This window comes from Vitis riparia, chromosome 7 (assembly GCF_004353265.1).
Source record: "Vitis riparia cultivar Riparia Gloire de Montpellier isolate 1030 chromosome 7, EGFV_Vit.rip_1.0, whole genome shotgun sequence".
Classification (NCBI taxonomy): Eukaryota; Viridiplantae; Streptophyta; class Magnoliopsida; order Vitales; family Vitaceae; genus Vitis; species Vitis riparia.
The window spans coordinates 3514849-3531146 of NC_048437.1; the positions used below are offsets into that span (position 1 = coordinate 3514849).

The window sequence follows — 16298 nt, forward strand, 5'->3', positions numbered from 1 at the left end:
CTTTCTTACAAAAGGAAATATTAGGTATGAACAATAATTAAAAATAAAAAATTATATATAAAAGTTATTTTTAAAACATATTAAAAAAACATGCACAAACATTTTAGATTAAAAATTGTTGTGGAGAATTGTTTACCCTAAATTTTTCAGTGTTTATATGTATTATTGATTCACTATCGAATTAATTATAAAGTATGTTTAATTTTTTTATATCTAAACCTATCGATAAAATTATATAAATTATATTTTTAGAAATAAATCCTCGATCATCATAAATTTTTTATCTTTTATTAAATTTGAAAATTATCAAATTTTGAATAAAAATAAATCTCAAACCCTTCCACAATAATTTAATTCATCAAGGCTTGATATCGATTCTCTAATTAAAACAACTAGAAATTAAACACGTTCTAGGTTAAATTAATAATTTAATATATTATATAGTCTTAATTTTAGGATCAACAAGATTCTTTATGTGAATGTCATGACCCAATTCAACTTAATATATTCATTTATTATTACCAAATGATAAGTTATTTTATTAAAGAAATTCCAAATTTCCTAATAATAAATTTTTTTAAAATATTTACTTAAAATAAGTGTTAATACTTAATACTATATTTTTAATAATTTATTATATTTGTATAATGATTTATACAAAATAAATAAAAATAATTAAAATATATTCTTAATTGATCCTTAAATAAAAAGGGAAACATGTTTTCATATTTTCTTTTATTTTTAAAAATAAAAATTTATTTTTGAAAAATAATATTGTCTATTTAAATAAATAAATAAAATTTGATGATAATTTTAGAAAATATTTTTAATCTTTTTAACACTAAAAAATATTTTATATTTGAAATACTTTTATGATAAGCATTCCACGAAATTAAATAGGTAACAATAAATAATTTAAGTTAATATAATATAATAGCAAATAATATTTATTTTTAAAATTAAATTATTACTTTACCGGTTTGCCCTGAGTCAGATACCAATAAAAGCCAATAAGTAAACTATTTTATTCAAATTAATTATTTTTTTTTTAAATCTCTCGAATGGGAATCTTGATGTGGGGACGGTGCCAGCCTGCCAGGTGGGGCTAAGATTAAGAAAGTTAAAGAATGCCACGTCAACAGGCGGCAAACTCCACTATCAATTGAATCCCGAGGAAAAAGAACTGCACACTCTCTTCATGGCTTTTCGCAGAGCTCTCATCAGCACAGCCTTGAAAAGATCCAAATCGGATCTTCATCTTCGTCGTCGATGGCTCAGCGGCGGCGCCGTCAGCGCTCCCCCGGTGCTGCCAGCCTTCGATTACCAGCCGAAGCCTTACACTGGTCCATTGGCCGATGAAGTTCTTCAGAAGCGCAAGAAATTTCTTGGCTCCTCCCTCTTCTACTACTATCAGAAGCCTGTGAGTACTTTCCTTTTTAGATATCTGTGCTTTGATTTTCTGTTTGTATTTGGATTGTTAGGTTTATGGCTATATTCTATTTTGAAGGGATGATTTTTGGCCATAAAAGCGTTGATTTTTGGTGTTATAGTGATTTGGGATGTGAAGTTTTCATTTCTGATTTGTTGGTAAATGTGAGCGAGATATCAATTATCTGGTTGGAAAAAGCTTAGCTGTGAGTTGGATACATTGAACCGATTTTTCCCTTTCTTTGTTGTTGTTGTTTTGGTTTTTGTTTTTGTTTTTGTTTTTTTCTTTTGTTTTAATTTAAAAGCTAAGAAAAATGTAGAACCAGAAACTGTGAGCATGACCATTGCCTCTTCGAGAAAGTCCCGGAAGAATAAATTGGCTGCTTTATTTATGTCTTATACTAATTAATAAAATTTCAAGGAATCAAAATTATTAGCCAATTTTCTAGTTTTTGCCGCAAACTCCCTCATTTTCAATGGAGCATTATTAGGCAAACCGAGGAGATCTCTAGAATTGTCCATATCAGTAGCTATAATATTTTTCCTCAGATTTTCTCTAGCAATTTCTATCATAAACTAATATATGAACAGACTTGATGTACGCAGTACACCTAATAAATATCATCCCAACATTGCATACATGTTCTAACTTTTCATTATGTACACAGGTCAATGTTGTTGAAGGGAAGATGCAGTATTTGTTTGATGAGAATGGCAAGCGCTATCTTGACGCCTTTGCTGGAATAGTTACTGTGTCATGTGGGCATTGCCATCCCGAGATTTTGAATGCTATTATAGAGCAAAGTAAGCTACTCCAACATGCTACAACCATATACCTGCACCATGCAATAGCAGATTTTGCAGAGGCATTAGCATCAAAAATGCCTGGAAACCTAAAGGTCCATTCTCTAAATTCTTTTTTGATAGGAAAGAAAGGTCCATTCTCTGGATTCTAGTTCCTCATATAATAGGTGCTCCCAAGTTGTGATACTTATGGGAGGCAGTGTGCAAATAATTTGAGCCCTTAACTTTGAGATGTTGGAAAAGAGGTAGTGTGCAAATAATTTGAGCCCCTAACTTTGAGATGTTTGAAAGTGATGCTGATGATATAAAGCACTACTATAATTAGATTAGAAAATATGGTTGTGAAGTGAAGACACTCTTTCTTTACCACTAGCCCTTAGGTGAACCTTATTTTAGATTTATTATTCAAATTAATTACTCTCCAATGCTTTGCTGTTCTTGACTCATTTCTTGAATCTATCTGGAGACTACTGCATTATGGGATGACATCGAAAAATTCCTGGTTTGTTGAATATAAATCTCTGGCAAAACTTTCCATGAGGATATCTGGTGACTTTAACTCATTGTCAAAATGCAGGTTGTGTATTTTGTGAACTCTGGATCAGAAGCGAATGAATTAGCAATGCTGATGGCACGACTCTATAGTGGTAATCTTGGTATGATTTCCTTAAGAAATGCATATCATGGTGGAAGTTCTGGTACAATTGGACTCACTGCTCTGAACACGTGGAAGTACTCAATACCAGAGGTTTGTTTGACCACTAGTGGTGCAAATGATTCATGCTTGTTCACTTCTTTTGGCTGACATTTCCACTATATTATGTGTTTCAAGTAGACACAAAATTTGCTGCCAATTTAATTGTTGATGAAGAGGCACAACATTTACTCAAGGAATCTAAACTCTAGAAATGCAAAAAACAAGTGACAAAAATCTACTCAAAAAGTCAAGAAGAGGATTTCTTTACCACAGTTCTAAAATGAGAACATTGAGATACAAACAAACACAGTGACGGAGCCAAGAAATGAGTTGAGGGTTGGGGGGTGGTGCGCGCAAAAAAGAAGTTATTATATAGAAATGGTCATAAAGGAGCTCATATATAATCCATTTGAGAAAGGGTTCAAATCCCCTTGTGTGTGAGCCACCCACCCCACTGCACATAACCACCACTGAACAAACATGTTGCTGATTTTCATTCTGTACTATTTATATTATCATCATAAACTTCTCTTTTATTATACAAATAAAACATGTCAACCATGCTGACTTGTCTTCCCTATATTATAATGGAACTTTGCAGGGCGAAATTCATCATGTTGTTAATCCAGATCCATATCGTGGGATCTTTGGTTCTGATGCCAGTTCTTATGCCAGAGATCTAAAGGATCACATTGACTATGGTACCTCAGGAAAAGTTGCTGGTTTTATTTCTGAAACCATTCAGGTTCGTGTTAATTACTCTTTATTGAGGTGTAAATACATTGTTTCTTACTACATGATTGGAACATTATGGATTCCATTTCAAAATTCTCATTTTGGAAAACTTTAGGGAGTGGGAGGAGCAGTGGAATTAGCCCCTGGATACTTGAAACTGGTTTATGACATTGTCCGCAAGGCTGGGGGTGTTTGTATTGCTGACGAAGTGCAAACTGGCTTTGGTCGCACAGGAAGCCATTACTGGGGTTTTGAGACACAGGGCGTCATACCTGATATAGTTACTATGGCAAAGGTTTCTCTAGTCATCCTTATAGTCTTTTATGGTTTTTACCCATCCTGGGTGGCATTGATAGTAAAATTCTGTATTTGATTTCTTTCTTGGTAACTTGTTTTCTAGGTGCATTACAACTTTCATTTCAGTTTATTATTTCATGTCTTGTAAAATATTGCTCAACCATTCCACTGAATTTCAGAAATAACATTTATCAGGGCATTGGCAATGGTTTACCATTAGGAGCAGTGGTGACAACACCAGAAATAGCAGATGTAATGGCTCAGAAAATTCAATTTAACACTTTTGGTGGGAACCCTGTATGTTCTGCTGGTGGACTTGCAGTGCTCAGAGTTCTGGACAAGGAGAAGCGTCAAGAGCATTGTGCTGATGTTGGTTCGCACTTGATTGACCGTTTGAGAGCTCTTCAGCAGAAACATGACAGTAAGTTTTTCTTGAACTAGTGATCCCCGAAGAAATTTCCATTTTCCCTTTCTGGATTCTTGTCCATAGTTTTAAGTTTTAAGTATCGACTGGTTACAGGCAGACAGCACCTCACTGATTGAAAATCTCCTAGGACTAATGGATGCCAAATCTTACTGCTGATAATGGTTCATAAATTTTCTTAAACCACTAACTGATTAATCAGTGACCTTTCCCTACCAGAAAAAAAGGTTTAACTAAAATTCAGACTTTTAACTATGATTCTTCCTTCAAGTTCAAACCTTTGATTCTGCTTCTTCCTTTCTCTGAATTGAGCATTATGGCCAGTCATTTTCATGGTGTTCTTATATCTATTAAACCTTGTTTCTCAGTTATCGGAGACGTAAGAGGAAGGGGTCTAATGGTGGGGGTGGAACTTGTGACTGACAGAAAAGAGAAGACCCCTGCCAAAGCAGAAACTGCAGTTTTGTTTGAGAATCTTCGAGGTATGCAACTCCACCATGATTAAGAAAAAATTAATTGTAATTTACCAACACACTACTTATTTATTAATTTTTAACTGTAGAGATCGGTATTCTTATCGGAAAGGGAGGACTACATGGAAATGTCTTCAGAATAAAGCCACCTATGTGTTTCACCAAAGATGATGCTGGTACTCTTTTCATCTTTCACTGCATTTGAAGAATCAAATCAAACCCCTCTTGATTTCAATCAACAACCATAAAATAACTATGAAAGATTCCAAAATCAAAGAAAAAACCCTGTGTTTTTCCCTCTGTGGAATCTACAGTCATACCTTCATTTTCCATTACAAAAATTTACTAGTTTCTGTATGTGCAGATTTCCTTGTTGATGCTTTGGATTACAGCATATCAAAATTGTGAGGATCAAATCTTCCAAGAGCTGGAGGTGAAGTCTTCAAGCCCTTTGGCACCTAACCCTACCAAGTGTCAAATTTCAAGAACACCATGTATCCAGACCCTTAAGCACAATGCCAAATAGAAACGGTAGCTCCTTTTGTGTCCAATTTAGATGGATAGAAATAAGTTGAAGTTATGAATTCTGAATAAATTTATTGATCTCCTGGAGGTTTATATGTTATCTAGATCTGGCCCATTTTCATTTCGTCTAAATTTTTGTTGCTCACAAATATGGCCTATGGGGTGCCTACAATGATTACTAAGAGTGCATGGTTCAGTCCTTTCGGTTTTGCATATTTGTGATTGGTAACCTTCCAACCAATTTGATCTACGAGCATTCTGATTTACAATCAACCTGATTTACGAACACTCTTCTCATTCCAACCAACTTGATCGTAGACCACCCTCTACCTATCGATGTAGACCCTGCCTGAAAATATGCTTCAAACACCTCTTTGATGTTTCAAAAAGAAAGAAATAGTAATCTTATAGGGTCTCACTGTTCGGATAACTTTCCTTTGAATCCTACTGCATAGGCAAGATCTCATCCTTCGATGAATCTTGGGGCTCAGAAGAGTGCTCCCTATGACGGGAAATCAGGGAATTAATCCACAAGAAGAACCTTCTAACACTCTTTGCAATTGAAAATGTAGTTTCCTCCTTGTTCAATGTTGGTTTCTTTTACATGTGAAAAGGAGCTATTTATTTATTTTATTTTTTTGAACTTTTCCTCAAACTTCTCCGGTTCCTAACGTTTAGAACATATTACCATCGTTGGCCACGGCATCTCCGAAATTGTTGTTAAAAGTTGTTTTATTTTTATCTGTTTTCAAAAACATTACCAAACAAGCTCAAAGGAATTTTCCGAAGTTGCTTTAATGTTCACTTTAGAAGATTAGGGAAACCTGGCACCATAGCTTTACACTCTGAAGTATTAGAAAAACAGAGAGAAACCTGAACTTGGAAGAAGGAAAACACCCATGGACATCTCCATCCAACCATGATCCAATGAAGATTTTATTGGCACTGGGTTGTTCCCGTATAGATATCCCTTCATTTCCAAGGCATTTCATAGCAAAATACACAACCATCATACTATAAACACTGAAATACACAGAAACACCTGAAAGTTCATATGACAGGCTCCATCCATCCCCCCAAACATGAAGCCTATTCAACTAAATTACCTTGTGAAACAATACAATATACAAGCAGCCACCGAAAATTACTTATTGCCTCATGATAAAATGGCTGTTCATATTTACAAATTCTCAATTTTTGGGGGCTGCTTGAAAAATGTCAGCAGCTTGGATGATGTCTATATATATGCTTGTGACAAACATTAACCACAGGCAGCCTGCTGAATGACTTATGCTGATGACCAACTCATTGAGGTTTTGACTGTGTGGAAATTCCCACTAAAGACTAGGCAGGCTCACGAGGACGGGTAGCCCAGAGTGAACTCAAGGCTCGAAGACGCTGGAAGTACTCCCCCAGGGCAAGCAGGCCCCGAGCTGCTTGACGGATTGTTAGGATGCGTACCATCTGCTGCAGAGTTTCCTGACGAAGATGGTCCGCCTGTTCAGAGACAAAGCATGTATACTTAGAAACTCAAGGTATAACTTCCTACAATAATCTGAGTGCTGAAGGAACATATTTACAGAAACAGAAAGCAAAGAATCCACCTCTTGATAGCCTGAACTGCACCATGTTAAAATATTACTGGTGCGTACAGATGTTGAAGTGATTAGTTTGTGGAACACAGGAGTTCTCACTAATCGACACTAATACATTGGCAATTTACTACAGAACCTTCTTATTTGAAAAAGAGGTTTTAAACAGAGAAAAGTTTGCACCAACAGGTCTAGCATCTGAACTTGATTTTCCTAGATAGAAGTAAGTAATTTCGAATGATAATATATTTGTAATCCTCTAGGGTTTCATAGAGCTAATTCCAATTCTCTTTGGGCTACCAACTATCGTTGACCACAAAGACAGGGTTAATGAACCTAGCTTATGGATTAAGTTCTTATCCTGCACTTACAGACTTTTACCCTATTTTTTACTCCTCAATCCCCATCTTTTTAGGTGCATCTCAAGGAATCTAAGGTGCTCAATCTTTGAAAAGTTAACAAATGAATGATTCACCAGTTTAAACAGGGAGGAGAATCAGGGTGTGAAGGAAAAAGAGAAATTTGCTCCACTTGGTTCCTTGATGGAAACTTGTCATGAAAATTGGCTTTTCCATTCTTATGAGGATCTTAAGAAACGAGCTAAATATATGATCTTGCAACTATAGTGATCAACTCCACATAAATTCTATTACCTGATTCACGAAGCTCACCACAGCTTCCAATTTCTCCAGAGCAGTAGCCAGTTGGGGGATGTAGCTTCCTTCACCCAGTTGACCAGCTGCAACAGCCTCAGCCAGAATTTGTTGGAGTTTCTCCATTCCTTGTGTAAGAGCATCTTCGGCTTGTTGACAAGATTGTCGAAGGTTACAAACATCCAAAATTTGTTGGTCTGTTAACGGGTCCAGCTGTGGAACAAGAACCTGTAATCAACATAATTATGAAAATAGCATCATCTCATGATAGGTTTAAAGGAACTTAGACCAAAAATTCATTTGGAAATATGACCAAGAAAGTTATTTCAAATAAACCCAAACACAATTGGTATTCCCATTGTGTTTTTTTTTAAATAAAATGCTATTGAGGAAAAATTCTCAATGGTGTCAATACCAAGGGTGGTCATTAAGGAAAAAGATAATAATAGGATGCACCAAGTATTTAGTCCTTCAAGTCAAAAGATAGTTTTTTATTGCCCTCATGGTGCCAAAAAAAAAAAAACCATTTATTGACGCAAATGTCTAATCATGAGGCGTTCAATCATTCCAAACCATATTTCAAATGAAGAAGAAATAGTAACAATGCTATGTGTAGCAGTTAGTCGTCATCCTGGTTCCTGATCTTTTGAATCACAACTTACCACACCCAACCTCCCTTCACCCTCAGCCAAGAACACAAAATCTAGAAAAACCAGCTGTATCTAAGAAAAGTATTAAAGCACAAATATACAAACTTGCTTCTAGTTAACCCCCAAATGTAAGTTTAAACCAGCTTTATGGTTCTGATCTAATGCATACCGGAGGGGCAAAAATGCCCCAAAATTAGACTCTAAGAGACAAGTAATGCAGATGAGTTTATCAATATATATGCACTATATGTTCATGAAAGAATGATGGTGAATTATCTTTTAATAGGATAGAAAGAAATGATTTTACAGCAATTCCACTAGAAGCCTATTTTGCAGCATCACATAAGAAAATACAGTGGAGGTGTTTGTCAGTAATTAATTGATATTGGCACAGGCAATGGAGCAAGTAGGTAACATGTTGACATGTTCTGTATATCATAGACAATTAGTTGCTAGCTAGATTATGTTTATCATCAGGTATAAAGTGCTTGTAGAGAATACAGAAATTTATATAAGAACAAATGGAAATGAAGGGTAATGAATGAAAACAGCTTGGAATTTTTAAGTTGGTTCTGTATGTCAGGATAATTTTGTAATTCTATGTGTAGGAGAGACTCAGGTCAAATTGTTTAGGATCCTATCAGTGTTGGTAAGGACTGGGAGTCAAGGAATATGTAATTGAAATTAGACTTGGATCCAATTGAATCTTCACCAAGTTGAACTGTTGACAGCCTATGCACAAAAAACACACACACACAACTTTAAATTGTTTGAAATGAAGCATACAACACCTTTAGAAGCTCAGAAGGGCGAAACCCTCCAATCCATAAGAAAAATCGTTCAGCTGATGTTTTCCACATGCCAGACATCATGTAGAACACGTCAGCCTTTGCAGCAGTAGCTTTCATGCGGAAAAGATTGAAATAGTGGTTCATGGCAGTCTCCACCAGTATCCGGAGCTCTACATCACTTATATGAGCATGCAAAGCAGTTCTCAGCTCACAGATCTGACTACTTTGTTCTTCTACCCAATGACCATACTCCATCTCAAATGCAGCAATTCCTGCAGAATTCTTAGTGTGGGCTAATTGCAGGACACGAGAATGCAAAAGAATAAAGAATGGACAGAATACAAGAAGCAAAAAGGTAACACAAAAAATAAAAACACTAATATCATATTTTGCAGTTGCACATCTAAGAATTATACTGCAGAAACTCAAAATGAATTATATGATGCTTATCAAAGGAAAGCTTTCCGATTCTATAGTTAATATATGCACGATGACAAGCGTATTGGTAGGATAGGAAAGAAGTTCATGTATTGTTTCAAGAAATCAAACTTTGAACAGAAAATAGGAAGTGTATCCAATAAGTAATGATTGAGACTAGTAGGTTTAGCTTTAAGAATACTACTATTAGAATCTGCATATGTTTCTAAGACATCAACAGCAATATGCGATTTTTGTGCCACAGGATTAAAGTGCAGAATCAGCAACCATCACCTTGTGGATGTTGTATTTAGAAAAAAATTTCATGTTTGAGTGAGTTATAAGATGATACTCAGAGATTATTTATATTAGAAACTTAAGGAACTTATGAACAACCACTACCATGATTACAAACTTCTGACAACTACCACAATTGTTTTTGCCGTTTCCTGTTCTATTGTTCTCTAATAAGAATCAAAAAAGCCTACCAAATGGGAGAAAAGGTAAATCCTATTTTCAGAAACAAATTGTCAACAGATTGATGTTCAAGCATGTTCTTCAAGATGGTGCAAACTTTCCTTGTGTTTTTGGTTAGTTCTTTTACCCCTCTAGTTTTAAGAATTTGTCTTTGTACTAGCATTTATTTCTTTCTTAATAAAAATGACTTCTTAAAATAGAAATTGATATTAAACAAAAATCTCTAATTAACCTAATTATGGTTATGGGATTTAGTAAATATTTATCACTATAGGCTAGCAATGGAAAAATAGTCAGCTCAAATGAAACTCAAAACACTGAAATCAACTATGCTGTATTTATCTTATATCCTTAGGATAGAATAAGAAATTATCAAGTTAAAGTCCTCTTCTTGGACCCCATAGCATGCTTTCCCATATTTGTCAACTACCAAACCCACCAGTGTCACAGAAGCAATATTAACTAGTCTCAGCAACATCTGGGAGTACAGAGATCAAAATTAATGATGATGACTGCCAGAATATTAACTAACAAACCTGAGTTTACAGCTCCAGAGAACCCTAGATGACCAGCATCTAACCCAGCACCTAGATACAATCCCTGCAGTTTGCATTCATTGCTCGATTAGACTTTTTTGTCCTTTTTGGAAAAAGAAAATAGAAATATAAAACACTGGAAAACCCATAGTTCCCAGACCTGTTGTCTAGCACGCTCGAGTTCTTGCTCTAATTGCATCAGTTTCACCCTACTAGATTCTAACTCCTGAACATAGGCCTACAACACAAAACTCTAATCAGAGTTCCGTAATAATAACAAACTATGTTTCATGTCATCTGTTGCAATTTTTACTCCCCTACCTTTTTCCTCAGACGGCTTTTACGAGCAGCCTCACGGTTTTGTGCAAGACGTCTTTGTACCTGTAGATTAATATGTAAAGGAGTAAACCAAGGTCCTATACATTGACATTGAAGGAAACATCAAAAGTCGAAGAGAACTAGAAAGCATGGGGGGCATATTTTTGGTAAAAATACTCAAAATGGAAAAAGGAAGTGTGACAAACTTTTTGGTCAAACTTCTGAATTTTAAGCATCAGTGCATAACTTAAATTGACCTACAAATATAAAATTGTATGCTGTTTGTAAAGATTCAAGCGCAATACCACTAGCATAAACATTACCAATGTGAAGCTCTAATACAAACTTGTTCTCCCCCACACTTTTAAACAGCTAGAGTTTCTTTTCTATGCTAATCTTACTACAAGCGATGGCATTGTTACAGGCATGCTTAATGCATGCACTATCCCACAACATTTGTCCATGGGCATGACCAAATAATGAAATTAAGACCAGGTTTTTGATGGCTTGCAACTAACTTCTTTATATATATATATATATATATATATATATATGAAGATAATCATTTTGATAGGTGGAGTCAAACCTGGAATGTCCCCTATCCCCAAACCAAACCATGGCCACCTTAAGCAGGGCCTCAAGGACGGCTTGCTACTAACTTCACCTTATCTCTGAGAACATACTCTTTTTTCCAAATCCCAAATATGTGTAAGAATGTCTTGATCATTCTTATACATGCTAATAAAATACTATGCCTTCTTCAAATTTCAAGAAGAAATATTGGCTACCCAAATCTAAATAAAAGGATGACAGAACAAAAATTAGTATCATTTAAAGAGAAGAGAAATCAATACCCAGTGACCCAGTTTCTTTACCTTATCAACAGGCTTAGTAGCTTCTTGGTCATACTTTTCAGAAGGTCCAGGTGTTCCATGTGAAGTGTCCTCTGACTAAAAAATTTCATCATAAAGCTGAGTTTTGCATGGTAATTGGAAGAAAATGGAGTCAACTACAAGAAAAAAAGCAGACAAAACCTAAATAATTTTCACCTGATTGTCTAGTTTGGCTTCCAACTCTGCGATTGTGGATGCTGATGTATTTGGACAACCATTAGTTTTGAAGCTTTCTCCCCACGTGCTAATCTGGTGGAGTGGCTCGTATATGCCAATCCTTCTCGAGGTGACAAAGTGGGTGGATGAAGAGTTCATGCTCTCTGGACTCACAATGGAAGCAACTCAATGAGTAAGCAGCAAGATCACTTCATCATGGTTATCAAAAAATGAAGATGGGAAGCTGGAGTTAAATCAACATAAGAGGCACATCAGAACTTGCAGCACAGAGATGATCACCTAATAGTAAGAATGAAAACGAATCGAGACACATGGAATAAGAAGAAGAACAAGTAGTGAAATTTAAACTAATACAACTAAAGCACAACACCATGTCATTTCTTGAAATTTTGACATATCCAGTGAGGCCAACATTTTAAACCAATTAGAGAAGCAACTACTGACATGGTTTGATTCAGAACTTAGAATGACTTTAAATCAAAATTAAACAATAGAAAATTTCTATCAAGAATCAAATCACCATAAAGCAAATAGCTTTTATTGGGATGCAAAAGACCAAAAGTGAACCAAGGATGGAAATGGCCCAAGTAACAATCCAGTAACAAGGATTGTCGTTGCCCGGATTTGAAGGAATAAAAAACACACCTGGACCTGTGCCTTAATCAGATTCATAGTAATAAAAAGTAATTTTTAAACCCCGGGTTGGAATCCATATAGATTATACCCGGAAAAAAATAAGGAAGGAGATGGAGGAGCATATTGCTACTTTTTAGACTTTGATGCAAAATTATTTTATTCATCACATCCTTGTTTTGATGTTTATAGAAGAAACCATTTTCTCATTCTTTGATTGAAAGCTCGATCATACCTCAAACCTTATATTGCTGTCGAGTTATATGGAGTATTAGTAAGTACAACTTCCTCAAATACTTTAAAAAACTTTCGAAACTCCCGTAGCCCAAAAAAAAAAGAAAAAAAAAAAGCACCATTTCAGGATTGAGGAGAGTTCAATAAACAAGAAAACCTTCTTCAACCTAGACTACTATGCAAATTGAAGTCCCCGCTTGGCAACAAGATTCTTCCAAAGGCACCACCTTGAGAAGATCAAACAATACTTAAAAGAGCAAAATACCATCACCTCAAAGAAGAAGAAGTAGAAGAAGAAGGATCTATGAACCATATAGGATCCTTTCGAAATCATAGAATTCAACTACTTATAAGCTTTTCGGTTCACCCACGGCAAGCATCAACAGAACAATAAGCCTTAGCTCTGCGGCAGACCACAAATTCAAAATTTCGAAAAGCCAAGAAACAGAGGAAACAAACTCATTTCCCCTGAAGCAAAAGACTTTCGTGGAATGGCTTTCTCCATAAATCAAAGTAAGCGACTTTGAGGTTGGAAGAGAAAAACAATTCGCAAAATGAATAAAAAACAATCAAAAACCGAAGCTCATCACTGCCTAAGTTAACTTGCTCCAGTTACTCTCATCATCAAATCATTCTTCCAGATGCCGATAAACAAAACATAAATTCAATCACTTCCAAACAAGCAACAACCAGAAAAAGCCCGTTTGGCTGCCAAGAAACCAGAGGAAAATCAAAGAAAAACAAACACATAAATAAATAAATAAAAACTCTTAGTTTTCAATGTTAATCAGCTCAATTAAGCCTTACACCATTACGCTAAGTTAACCGACGTTTTTGTTTTGTAAGGAACTAAACAGTAGGGAGCAAAAATAAAAATAAAAAGAAGAAACAAAACCGTGAAACTTCGAAATCTATTCCTTTCCATCAGCCTTCTCGGCAATCAAACAGACCTCCAAGTCAAGAAAAACACTAAGAGAAAAAACAAATCGAACCTCCAAACTCAGTTGAAGAACTTTCCCGCGAAGTTTCCTGCAGTCCAAACACACCAAAACCTCAGGGAAACTCCTCGAGACAGTTCCGAAACCCTAAGAGCCATTCAAGAATCGAATGAGAGAAGACGACAGTTTAAAACAATCTCAAGTTTTTGTTGCGATTAATTAAAATATATTATTGCAATATTTTACTATTATTATTGTATTGTGTGTTATCGTTTGCTACAGTCAAGGATTATACGAGGGTCGTCGTCATGTTTCCACTACCGCTAATGTGCGCACCAGGTCATTTCTACAGTACGCCACCCATTCTCTTAACCTGCGCATCCTCTACTAGGATTTCGGCGCTTCAGCATGACGCCGACTAACGAAGGGGACTCTGGGCAGGAGAATTTGAGTTCTCTGGCGTCGGACGGCGGAGAGGGCTGAGAGGGGAGGTGAGGGGAGCGGCGGCGTCGGTCCTGGTAAGAATGTGATGCGAACGCGCGTGAGAAGAGCGTGAATCGTTTGGCACGTGGATACGGGGCTTTGAATTTTTGTTTGGTTCTGAGAGTGGCGGTTCATAATAACGGCTATTGGATTCAACTGGGAGCCATTTGGAATTTTGAGATTTTTAAGGGCATGATGGCAAATCATGTGCCCTAATTTTTCCTTCATTTGAATGATTACCCAATAAAATTGTGGTGAATTTTTAAATTTGCAACAAACTTTAAAAATATACGTAGAGGGAAAAAAAAAATATTAGGTATAAAATTATTCAAAAAAATCTACCATTTCTACAAAGAAAAGTGTTGGAGCAATTTAATTTTGTAGTATTTCCAAATAAATAATTTTTTATTTTAATAAATAAAAAAATTATTCTAGAATATATTACAAATGAAAAAATAATTATTGCTTATAAATTTTTTTACTATGGTAGTCAATTTTTTGTCATCAAATTAATAAATTGGCCTAATAATTTGGATAGAGATGATGTCACACTTGTATGTTAATTTTGTCATTAATTTTTCCAAATAATAAACAGCCTCCCTACACATTGGCCTTTCAAATCATAGAGACAAGAGTGACCCTATCCCGACCATTTTTTTCAATAATTATATCATAGCATACTTAGCTACCTAACCACCCCATCTTATATTATAATTTGAATAATTAATGTAAGTGTCGGTGTGTTTGCTACCAAATAACCCTAAATAAAAAAAATGTAAATATACGAATAAATATAAATAATATTACAATTATATACAAATTTAAACAATCTCGTAATACATTGATAAATAGAACAGAAAAATTTATCAATCACAAAAACATGTGATTAGTATAAAATAATAGAAATACGATCATGCGTAAAAAGAAAATGTATTTGAAGGTATTGGGAATTTAAATAGAGCATTAAATTTCAATAATGACTTAAATTATATATTAAAATTGAACGGTTGATATTAAGTGGGGTGACTTGGGATAAATATTAAGTTTTAGTCCTTTGTTTTAAATTGGTAAGTCAAAGGAGATGATACAACTTTTGATTTTTACAATAATAAGTTTATTGAATGATTCTCATTAGACAACATGCCCCAATCATTTTGATTTATGTGTGACATTGTAGGATGTGATAGGTGATCCAATGCTATGGAGTGGAAGGCACTGTAAAAGAGCTGTTCAAATTCTAACCGTAGTCTAACTTGTTTTTGCCAATATGCCTCATAATGAAATTGAAGAATTTAAAATTAAATTATATATTTTTTTTTATAGTGGCATAAATTGGGTTTTTGATTATTTTAATTTTATATTTGAAAAATTTCAATAAGATGTCATGATAACTTAAAATTGTATTCATTATCCACCCGTTTTAGATTTATGAGTTAATTTTATTCATTTTTTTGAGGTTTTTAATTTAAAATTTTAATAAATATTTTTATTATTCTAATAAGAAAATAGAAGCGATGGAAGAAATATTTGATGGAATTGAAAATTAATAGAGATTTAAGTGATATTTGTTTTTTAATTGAATAGAAAAAACCAAATATTTTGTTTTTTCTATTCAATTAAAAGTAACTTGTTTACACCATTCAATATGTTACTTCTAATTGATTAGAAAAAGTCAAATATTTTAATTTTTTATATTCAGTCAAAAAACAAACAACATCTTAATGTATTTAATTGAAAATTCAAGAAATACAAATGAAATTAACCATTGATTTAAAATAGTTTTTAAATAATAAATTTAAATTATGTATTGAAATCATTTTCTCAAAGTATTATTTTGTTGTATTGATGAGTGTATGTTTGAGAGTGATTTTATAAAAAGTGTTTATTTAAGAAGTGTTTTTAAGATAATTATTTATCAAGTGTTTCTCTTAAAAAAAACATTATAAATGATTTTTTAATATAAGTGATTTTTCAAGACTTTAAAATTTTTACCAAACACTTAATATTTTTTAAAAACACTATCAAACAAATTATTAGAATAATTTTAAAATTCTACCATCTATCCTATTTTTAAAAAACTACACGCTATTTAATAAAATCAAGATGATTCATATTTGATGCAA

The 16298-nt window shown here is 34.3% G+C and overlaps 2 protein-coding genes across 2 annotated transcripts; one reads left to right on the plus strand and one right to left on the minus strand.

The window, feature by feature from the left end:
- The first annotated feature begins 1175 nt into the window (after positions 1 to 1175).
- Positions 1176 to 5515, plus strand: LOC117919030 (alanine--glyoxylate aminotransferase 2 homolog 1, mitochondrial). The gene is made up of 9 exons (XM_034836054.1): positions 1176 to 1420; positions 2097 to 2327; positions 2810 to 2980; positions 3531 to 3674; positions 3780 to 3959; positions 4157 to 4382; positions 4754 to 4867; positions 4948 to 5034; positions 5223 to 5515. The coding sequence occupies exons 1-9, from the start codon at positions 1199 to 1201 to the stop codon at positions 5264 to 5266; spliced, it is 1419 nt and encodes a 472-aa protein (XP_034691945.1). The 5' UTR covers positions 1176 to 1198; the 3' UTR covers positions 5267 to 5515.
- A 732-nt stretch (positions 5516 to 6247) lies between these two features.
- Positions 6248 to 13863, minus strand: LOC117918913 (transcription factor TGA1-like). The gene is made up of 9 exons (XM_034835886.1): positions 13747 to 13863; positions 11867 to 12030; positions 11693 to 11767; positions 10821 to 10880; positions 10660 to 10737; positions 10500 to 10563; positions 9070 to 9341; positions 7629 to 7856; positions 6248 to 6880 (listed from the first exon to the last, which is right to left on the minus strand). Exons 2-9 carry the CDS (start codon positions 12023 to 12025, stop codon positions 6728 to 6730), a joined length of 1089 nt encoding a protein of 362 aa, XP_034691777.1. The 5' UTR covers positions 12026 to 12030; positions 13747 to 13863; the 3' UTR covers positions 6248 to 6727.
- Positions 13864 to 16298: the final 2435 nt, after the last annotated feature.